Here is a 10,972-nt window from a genome sequence, read left to right as displayed (position 1 = left end):
TTGGAACTGCAATTTTCAATTTTAATTTATATTGAAAACTTCAAAACAAGCAAGAATCTCGATTTTCGTTCAAATCGGACCACCCTTATTTTTGACACCACCCCAAAGTTTCGACTTTCTCGCAAAAAATAAAATAAAATTAAGAGCGAGTCCACGAACAGGGCATACCCCTTTGTATGGGACGTCGTTTGGACCTCACCAATCTGCCTGAAATTTTCAGGGGTTGTTTGTGCATATAAAACTAGCATCTGGCCAAAATATGAGCACTCTAGGTCAACGGGAAGTGGGGCAAATCGGGACACAAAGTTTTAAGGTTCAAAAACGTCAAAAATCTTAAAAAGGCTGTAACTTACACAGCAAAAAATCCGATGGTAAAATCGCATGCAAAAGCATGCACATCACCTTCGTCAAAATAAACACTTAATATTACACACTGCATGTACAATTTTTCTACTCACAAAAAAAAAGTTGCAACCGTCGGGATTCAAACCCAGCACCAACAGTAAGGGCCGGCGCCTTAGCCCGCTCGGCCATCAGACCAATGAAGAATTGTAAGGATAAACGCATATATGAGCTTGACATTTCGGTCAAGTAGGTTTCCCATACTGATGGGCTACATATTTCAGGGTGTAATATTACATAGAATTTCATAAAATAATGCAACATTTATTTTACACCCAGGCCTTTTACACGCAGCTGGATTACTACTTTATTTGCTGTGTAGGCAAAATTCAATTAAATTTCAAAACTCAAAATGCATCATCATTTTAAAGGGTTTAAATGGATTAAAATAAACATTTTTATGCATGTTTCTATTGTGAAATTGTCTCAGGAACACAAATATGATAACATTATCACCAGAAAATGGGATCTAAGGGGTCCCCCGAGCAAAATTTACAACCAAAAAAATGACTTAAAGTAAAAGTGTCAATTTAATATGTTAAACTGCTTTACCCAAAGCGTTCTCAGTCTCAGATGGTAGTCCCAGATGTCCCCTACAAGCTGCAGGTCGAACCGAATTGATATCTGGATGGAACATTTTTTTATTTGAGTTTGAAAATTATGCTATTTATTCACTAAAATGCCAATAACTCCCTTTAGATTTGACCAATCAGGATGCTCTACCCTGCATTTTGTTGCATTTTTTGAGCCCTTTCAGATGCATTTTGAGTTTTGAAATTTAATTGAATTTTGCCTAAGTTATAGCCTTTTTAAGATTTTTGACGTTTTTAAACCTTTAAACTTTGTGTCCCGATTTGCCCCACTTCCCGTTGACCTAGAGTGCTCATATTTTGGCCAGATGCTAGTTTTATATGTACAAACAACCCCTGAAAATTTCAGGGAGATTGGTGAGGTCGATGCGAGATGGGTATGCTTTGCTCGTGGACTCGCTCTTAAATAAATTCAATTTTTAAGCATTCAAAATTCAATATCTCAAAAAAATTAATAACTGCGACTATTTTCAAAAAAGTTACCTAAAAATGGTTAGAACTTGAAAACAGAGCGAGTTGTGGCGCTATAACCACGGCAAATAGTGTCCAGGGCATTCGTGGAAATACAATGTCCCATCCCAGAGGGTCCCGGAGCAACAAACCTTCTTAGCATGGTGCTCCCAACGAATACAACCAAATCTCGGAGCGTATGGTGGTGTGTCCCCACGCTTCTTCCTCCCCTGTCGATTCAGAATTGTATTGTTGTTCGAACACTTCGTGCTCAAACTCAACTCAATTACGAGTCATCTCTGCGATACGGCTTTACGCAGTAGGCCTGGCCGCTTTAACGCTTGTGATGTTTCAATGCATTCCGATGCAATGGCGCACTACAAATGTTAATAAATGACAAGAAGAGTGCTAGGCGTCATCTAACCTAAGGAACTCTCCAGGATCCCTTCGAAAGATTGGCTGCGCTAGGGTCTGATTAGATTAGATTAGATTAGAAAATGGTTATCACTTGAAAACGGTGCAATTTATCAAAATTTCACTAAAGTGCTTTTTGATTGCAAATTCAAATTTTCAAGTGTTTTGCGACGAGTATTTCGATTTTTTCAAAAAATCAGTATTGACTCAAAAATACATAACTCGGCCAAAGATTTTTTGCCCATTCTGGAAATTTCTAAAAAGTTGGCATTTGATGTCCCCTAACACATATCAGAAAATTAAAAGAAAATACAAATATTGTGAATACAAAGAGACGAGTAATGCATTCTGCTAAAACGCTCAACCAAACCACAAAAATAGTGTTTTTCGCAAAAAAAAAAAAACATTTTTTTTACCGTGTATCATTTTTTCAGTGTAGTCCTTATCCATACCTACATCTTTGACGAAAACACCAAATCGATCAAAAAATTTCCTTCAAAAGATACAGATTTATCATTTTTGTATGGACAGCTGCCAAATTTGTAAGGAAAAGTATATGGACAAACTAATGATGCAAAATGGCTTCTTTAGGCATACCGAAAATAGTTTCAGCCGGATTAAAAAATACAAATAAATTCGAATGACCGAAATCTCAGAATTTAAAAATAAAATGTGCAAGTCAAAAGTGTGCATCGTTCTCAAGTTATATATATTTTGAGGTAATGAAAAAAGTTGGAGTTTTGCAGCGCTTATTTTTGCCTTATTTTTTATATTCGAAATGCTGAGAAAATTCCCTACATTTTGCTTTTTTGAGTTTTGTTATACTGCCTTTGGTTGCTGAGATATGACTTTGCAAAGATACAAATAAACATGAAAAAATCGTTATTCAACCATGGGACCATCCATAAACCACGTGGACACCTTAGGGGGGGGGGGGGGGGGATTGGGTGGCGATTGTCCACGCTCCATACAAAAAAGATTTTATTTGTATGGAAATTGTCCACCATGGGGGGAAGGGTTTGAGATTTACAAAAAAGTGTCCACGTGGTTTATGGATGGTCCTAATCGATATCTCTGGAACGGCGATGATGAAATATAGAAAAAAAAAACATTTTGTAATTTAACAGGCAATCAGCTATTCAATTTTAACTCAAATGTGAACCCAATATCTCAAATTATACGTTAAAAACACAAAAAAATAAGAAATTGTTCGTGATTCGATTTTCCGAAGTTGTTTTTGTTGCAATTCCGTCGAGAAACTGCTTACTTTTCCTGTCATTCTAGAACGACGAAACAGCTTACTTTTCTGTACCGAAAATAACAGAATCAAATAGAAAAAGTTTTCAAAACAAATGCCGAAAAGTTCTACTTTTCAGCACTGAAATGGATGTTGAAAAGTTTAACTTTTCAGCACTTGTTTTGAAAAAACTTGCAAAACTTGATTTTTTCAGCACTTCGACGTCGTCGTGCTATCTTGTCGCACCCGCCATTTTGACGTTCCGAGAAAAACGCGTTTTAATGTTTGACCTTGAATATACAAAAACGAGAGCACGCAATGTAAACAATAACAAACACGTTATGTTTGGCTGACCATTCTGTGCATTGTCCCAAAGTTTGTTTGAAGTTGGTTGCTGGAGTCCCGAGTTATAATTACAAATGTTTACGGTAGTCTAGCTTGTACGTGCGACAAACGCATCCTGACTTTCCTGGCCTGAAATCCCTTTGGCCTTTTGTCGCACTTACATCAATTTTCATGGAGTGACAAGATAGCACGACAAGATTGAAACTACTTTCATATGTAAAGTGACAAAAATGCACGGAGTTTTTTCGGTTTTTGTTGAATATCTCAGGATTGAAATCGAATTTCGGGGATCTGTGAAGGTCAAAAGGTGAGGCATTGTGAGCTGCACAAAATGGCGTTCTTAACTCAATTTGGCCCAAAATGCACGTACGACAAGTTAGCACGATGGCGACGACTTGTCGTAATTATTCGATAAATGTACAACTCGTTCTGATTTTTTTTCGTTTTGCATCTTTTTGCAAAAACTATTTTTTTTTATTTTATGCTAATTGCTTCAAAAAAAAACATATGGATTTCGTTGCAAAAAGCAGCACTCGTCGTATTTATCCGACTTGTTGCATAAATTACTCTTCTTAAATCAAAAATGTTGTGAAAATTCTCATTTATTTGGAGAATTGCCAATTTGAAAATGTTGACCATCAGCCCTCTCCCACGTTCATGCAGTGACTCATCCGTCCAAATCATGATTCTTCCCGGCTACATTGGCACCCATTGTCCGAAATCGGGAACCGCTCAAAAGTTTCAAATCATTTGACGCGTATCCCTTACCCAAATACTGCTGAATAACTGCCACCCCTCCTCTCTTCATCAAACTCCAGAACTCGCTCCCATCTTTCTGTACTCGGAACTCAGCAAAACGTGACCTGCTTCCCGAGATCGTCGAAAAAATAAGCCCGATCACGGTCGTTTACGGTCTTCATCAACGCCACCATCAAATGAATACCAAACCATTTGTGTGACGACTGAACTTTACTTCTTGAAAACTCTTCAACAATGAGCGGCGACCGGCAAGTCCCAGTCCGCGTCCGATTCACCTTGTCGAATGTCGCCTTGCCGGTGAGGCTCCTACAACTGTCCAAAACCGGTCCGTGAATCAGGCTCTTTCATTTCTAGGTGAAGCTTGGTCACGTTGTTTGAAGAGAGTTGTATGATTCAGAAAGGTGGACTTTGGCGTGACTTGCTTTAGAGTTTTGAAGAAATTGAGTTGTCAACGGTCGCGGTCATAATTTTTGCTCCAATTAATTCTGTTTTCATAAGTAATTGACGTCAGATAATCACACTGCCGAATGTAAATCGTGGGACTAATGTGGGTTCCCACAGGGCACCCATCTCTCTGGGACGAACGGTAACGACTAACGAGAAATGACACTTTCATGCCAATGAAAGTCTTTCTCCACGGTCCAGCATCGCGTAGCGTATATAGCTTTTCATTCACGGTTTCACGGTCCGGCGTCATTTTCTATCAATCTTCATTAGTGCAACCGTTCCGAGATTCCGCCAGCATATCGGGTGCGCCATTACGAAGGGGTACAAAGATCGTTATTGTGATGGTTGAAATTATGGTAGGGATGTCATGTAAAACACAATTTCCACGAAATTCACAATTCAGTCGTTTTACAGAACCTTCTCCAAAACCTTGTCATGTTCTCGACTTATCGACTTCAAAGCCATCTCTAGCGTATTACGATCCCCGTTGATTACAGCTCTTATCCCCTTACGAGAGTCGTACTGATTGGTCCTCTTGCGTAATTCCACCTAGGATGCCAGCCAGCTAATTTGCCCAAGTCAATTTGAGCGCCACCCGCCAAGGAAACTTCATCATCGCCGCATCTTGTCTGCGTGTGTCAAGTGCATCTTGGCTGTACGGGACACAATTACTTGGCAACACGCACATTGTGGGTGCAATTAACATTCGGCTTCTTAACGAGTCGATAGTTTGAGTAAATGGTCCAATTGTCTGTAAACCGTTATGGTTTGGCACAATGCAGGAATTGGTGATTGCATGGATGAACGTTTAAAGGGAAAATCTTTTGGAACTGGACAAAGTTTGCCGGGTTTATCATTAGAATAAAATAAAAAGTTTTTTTTTAAAATAAACCCCTAACTTTTTGGATTCTTAATCATAACATTTTTTAAATAATGTTTCTTACGAAGTTTCAGGCAGACAAAACTTGAGTTAAATTCATGTTTTCATTCGACAGCATGGAAAATCATTTGGGTCGGAAATTTGGAAACTTCTCTGATTATGACACTTGTTGAAATTAACAGTCTGCACCCGAAACCTGATTTTTCTGTTACATTCTTATTGGAATTCCATATAAACTGTAACGGGAACTACAGGCACCGGGTCCTGACTATTAAAAAAGTTTCGAGAATGTCAAAAAACAAAAAAAAGTTTTTTTTAAGGTATCTGCAAAAAACAGTTTGATTCGGATATGAAAATTGATTTTTTTTTTGGCTTCTTTTTTTTTTTTTGCTATTTAAAAGATGTTTTTTTTATTTTGTACAAAATCTACTTAAATATGCAATCAAGCAATAAGACTATCAAACTCAAACCCGGTGTTTTTTTAAAACGAAAAGTCACCATAAATTCATCTAACAAAAATAAAAACTTACAATTTCGTTGCTGAGCAATAATACGCCTTAATAAGAATGCAGTACAGTAGCTGTTCGGTAACTGGGCAATGTTTAACTGGGCTGCTTTTTAACTGGGCGCTCGATAACTGGGCCGTAGCCGAGTTAAAAAGCAGACAAACGTCAAAAAACCAAAAAACCAAAACAAACCGAAATGATAATAATAATAATGGATGCCAAAAGCCTGTTTAATAAAGAAAAAAAAACTTTTTTCAAACTTTTATTTAATTTCATTTCACAATTAAAGAAATATGAAAAGTAAGCATTGTAAATAAATTTGAAAAACTTCTATTTTTATATTTCATCAGGAAAATATTATTAGGTGGTCTCCTCGTTATTTTTATTTCAGCCCAGTTAGCGAGCAGCATTCGATGACTGGGCTACGTTCTCAGCCCAGTTACCGAGCAAGCACTGTATTCGTAAAATTTGCGATCTTTTTTTTTAAAAAAGAATATTTTAAATATTTTAAATTCACAACTGACAATTAAAAACGGTCTTTTTACTTTAAAAACTTTTAATACAGCCATTCCACGTCAAACAGGAAGTCTCTAAATCAAAAGTGCTCGGATTTGGCTCGAATTTGGAGTGGGGGTTCTTTGGCCCAAATAATTAGACTCGTATATTTTTGTTTGATGATAAGGGTGTTCCTATCCGAAATAGGGCGGTCAAAAAAACTGCGTTTTTCGTCGATTTTCGCAAAAACCACATTTTTCAAAAAATCATATCTCCGGAACGGCTGAACCAATATTGGAGCGCCAATTTTCGTAATTGAAAGACGCAACTTTTGTTACTCAAACCTGTATAGGTAATCGCTGAAATTTTTAAGCTATCACAGTTTTAGTGAAAAAAGTTAATTTTTACCCGTTTTCGTCATTTTCCCGTTTTTGCGCGCGGCGCGTCGAAACCCCCAGTTTTTATGTTAAAAAAAATCATATCTCCAAAAAGTGTTAATGGATATTCGCAATTATTGGATATGTTATGTAAAATATTACAAGGACCCAGGGAAAAATATTTTCAGACATGGGCTCTTTGGTCCCGAGACCTTGAAATCGGCAAATGAAATTTTCATAGGATCTTCAAATATTCAGCTAGTTTTTTTTGGACCTCAACATATTTTTCCTTGAAAGCCCAACTAATAATCTTTCTTTGAATTGTGGCGCTCCAAAATTGGTTCAGCCGTTCCAGAGAAATGATTTTTTTGAAAAAAATGTGGTTTTTGCGAAAATCGACGAAAATGCAAATTTTTGGACCACCCTATTTCGGATAGGTCCACCCTAATCGCCAAACAAAAAAATACGGGCCCAAATAGGGCAAAAGAACCCCCACTCCAAATTCGAGCCAAATCGGAGCACTTTTGATTTGGAGACTTCCTTTTTGACATAGAATGGCTGAATACGAAAGTTGTCAAACGGTTTTGCGATCTAAAAATTTTCAAAATAATTGTTTTAGAAGAGATGCGAAAATTGTATTTTTAATTATAAATGCGAAGATTTTCCTAGTTCTTAGATATTTTGTTTTAAAGTTCACATTATGTCCCTCGACTCTGAACAAAGTCGAGGGAGGAGGGGAGAAACACAAGAAAAAATAAAAAGATTGAAATTAATATCCAGGATTTCTACATTAGAATTTAAATAAAAATATGCTTTTAGTATCAATCCATTTGTTTTGCAATCATTTTTCAAAGTATCCAAGCATCGTCTTTTTTATCAAAATTTCTCAAAAATTCTAAATAATTCTGAACTAGTTTTAAATGTTTTTTTTATGTAATTTTTTTTATGTTTTTATACCTTGAGTTTATGAATAGTTTTGAAAACTTAACTTATAAAAAAACAATTTTACTTCGATGAGTTTATAACGAACTTTAATATTTTTCCTATTTTTTCAGAAATGATCAACAATAGGCACTTTTTGTGAATCGAAATTTATCTAAAATCAAACTCAATGCAACTTTACATTTTATTTATCCCTTTAAAAAAAATGATAATTAAAACATGTAAAATGGTAATTTCACTCAGCACAAAAGAGTGACTTACTGATTACTTATTACTTTACTTATTACTTTACTTATTCTTTTTTTTATTTTAATTCATTCAAAAAAATTTCAAAGTGTTTATTCTATATATTTATTGCAAGAGAATTTCTTTAAAATTTTGATTTTTTTTCTGAATTTCTGACCAATGTCTTTAGCAAAGTTGTAGGTATGATTAGTACTTCTCAGAAAAAAGATGCATGAAAAAATCCCGATTTTATTTGACTTTTCGTCACTAAAAATTAAATTCCCAGAATACGTATTTATATTCAAATATGATTTATAGGACTGAAAAAGGCAATTTTTGCGCAAGATTTTAGAATGGGGCAAAAATCAGAAAATTATAGTATATCATATTTGTAATCAGATCTTTTTTATGATTATAAGTATTTTAACCTATTTTTTTTTTTTTTGTTAACTGTACTTTTTTGCAAATTAAAAATACTTCATGAGAGGAAAGCTTTCCTGCAATTTATTTATGTTAAAAGTTGAGGCCAGACTTTCTACAATTTTCCATTTTGCATTGGTTGCTGAGGTACCTGTTAATATTGAAATTTTGTGAAAAGGAAGTTTTTCTCTGTATTTTGTGCCCTCATTTTCTACTTTAGATATCTTGGAAATCCAGGTTCGATTTAAATTATAAAAAAAATGAATTTCGTCATTTTTTATCTTTTGAAAAAAAAAACAATTTTGAAATTAAAAAAATATAATGAAAAAAAGAGTAAACTATTGAATAGACTTTAAACACTTATTTTAGACTTGTTAAAAAATCAAACTTACGTAAATGCTTTACATGAGTGCTTTTCCTCAATACCAAAATGTTTATTGGGTGAAAAATAATGTTTTGCACAAATATAGAAATATTTTTGGTAAAAAAATTGCACAGTCGAAAAATATTTTTTTTTATGTCTTATTTTTTATTGCACAAGTGCACTTTGAATTTTTCAAAAATAGTTAGACAGGGCCGAATAGTTTTTCTCCAAAGTTTGTTTGGAAATCTTAGCTACGCCCCTGACGTGATGATTGCTCCATAAACAATTCAAAAGTAGCTAATGGAGAGTGCAGTGTTGAAGTTGCTACACGTGGTCTCTCCAGTGATTCGCACCAACAACAGCCCCCTTCTGGGACACCAAGCGCGGAGGGCCATCTGGTGAATTTCAAATATCATCATCATTAGTGGACCAACCCACTCACTCACTTGTCGTCAACTATAGTTTGTGAGTTGTGTGTGTTTGCTCAATCAACTGTTCGATACGGATGAATTTTGCAGTTGTAATTTAGTTCCCGTATCAGTCAGTCCGCGACCCAATTTGAATTTGTTTCGCCGTTTTTTTCTTTTCTGGCGCTACCTTCTAGTCCACTGGTTCCGATTTGAAACCTAGAACCGCGCGCCCGGCTGTTAGTACGGAACGGCATCAATATCCAATTAAATATGTATTAGTGTCAAACCACACGCGCGCACTTTGAATTGCGGATTTGCAGTGTCCCGCCCCTCCATCGGCCGTGTCGCGGCCGCAATCAGAAAACGGAACAAACCCGCGAAACAGTCCGCGACACGGGTTGTGGAGTTCATGGAATTTAGCTCAGGACGCGCGGACGGACACGACACGTGAAGGGTTTTGGCGTTTGAATTTATGCATGAATGTCATGATATTGATTTGCGGAATTTGCAAGTTATACATCCGGAATATGAGGTTTAGACGGGTGCGGTTGGATTCGATTGTGACTGTGAGGTATTGTGTTAGTTCGGTTCCGGTGGATGTGCCCTTTTTTATGGGAGAATTTCCGGTTTGGAAGTCGTGCTCTCACTAATAATTAAACTTATTTTGTTTTTGTTCAAATTATTACGAAATCTACAAAACTCTTATAATTCATTTAATTAACTTATTAAACTCTCTCTCTTTCTCATCCCACAGATGCCGGCATCCATCCGTCGGGGTGCGGCTTCAACGACGAGGTGTCCGCCTGGATGGACCGCGTGCAAAATTCCGCCGCCGAGGACCCAACCATCGAGGAAGAGGACAGCGTCCAGAACCAGGACGAACAAACCGCAGACAGTGGCCAGACCGGCAGCAGCGGACACAATAACGTGAATAATTTATTCCAAAAATCATCAACTCAGCCAAACTATAATAACGTTAACGGTAGCCACGGTGGCGGCCATCAGCAGCAGCAAAAGCAACCCAATGCTAATTACCGTAAAAACTATTCTAAAGATAAGGCCAGCCGGCAGGGAGGAGCAGGAGGTGACGAAAGCAACCGCATCGAAACCGGCTACGAGTTCAAGTTCCCGCACGAAAAGTATTCGAAGGCTGCGAACTGGCGAGCCACCGGGGAGCATCCGGACGACGGGAGCTGGCACCGGAGATCGCACGAGCGGGTCCGGCGGGCAACGCGGCCCAAGGAGGAGAACAAAAACACCTGCTCGCTGTACATCCAGACGGATCCGCTGATCTGGCGCCACATTCGGGACAGTATCGCAGATGTGAGTATTTTAATTATTTTGTGGTTTAATGTTCAGTAAACAAAAATCATCGCGTTTCATATAACAAATCGTATCATCCGTATTGAAATAACAATTCTTATTTTTGGATTAGTTTTTGTATTGAAATTCTGAGTTGCCAAGAGTATTAGTAACTGGCACTGTCTTAAAACATCACTGAAGTTAGCGTTATAGTCAAATGTTTTTCTACAAAGGAACAATCTAATTTTAGATTATTTATTTTTTGCTGTGACTTTCTTAAAACACCCAAATATCTGAAAAATAAAATTTAGTTTATTGGACCACCCAAAAAAAAAACACTCGAATTTGCGTCTTTTTCCAAATTTTCATTTTGGGCTTAGTTTTTTTTTTTTTTTTTGTTCATAACT

At 36.8% G+C, this 10,972-nt stretch overlaps 1 protein-coding gene across 5 annotated transcripts in view; it reads left to right on the top strand.

Moving 5' to 3' along the window:
- The window catches only part of LOC120421296 (disintegrin and metalloproteinase domain-containing protein 10), a 185,940-nt gene that overhangs the window by 149,357 nt on the left and 25,611 nt on the right, over positions 1-10,972 (top strand). For all 5 annotated transcript variants that reach the window (XR_008212087.1, XM_052708030.1, XM_052708031.1 and 2 more), the window contains one exon: positions 10,018-10,586. Coding sequence is in view for 4 of the 5 variants with exons in the window: in XM_052708030.1 (XP_052563990.1) it covers positions 10,018-10,586 (569 nt within the window). In the remaining variant the exon portion in view is untranslated. The remainder of the gene's footprint in view (positions 1-10,017; positions 10,587-10,972) is intronic.

Source organism: Culex pipiens, chromosome 2 (genome assembly GCF_016801865.2).
Source record: "Culex pipiens pallens isolate TS chromosome 2, TS_CPP_V2, whole genome shotgun sequence".
NCBI classification, from domain to species: Eukaryota; Metazoa; Arthropoda; class Insecta; order Diptera; family Culicidae; genus Culex; species Culex pipiens.
This window is presented reverse-complemented; position numbering and strand designations above follow the sequence as displayed.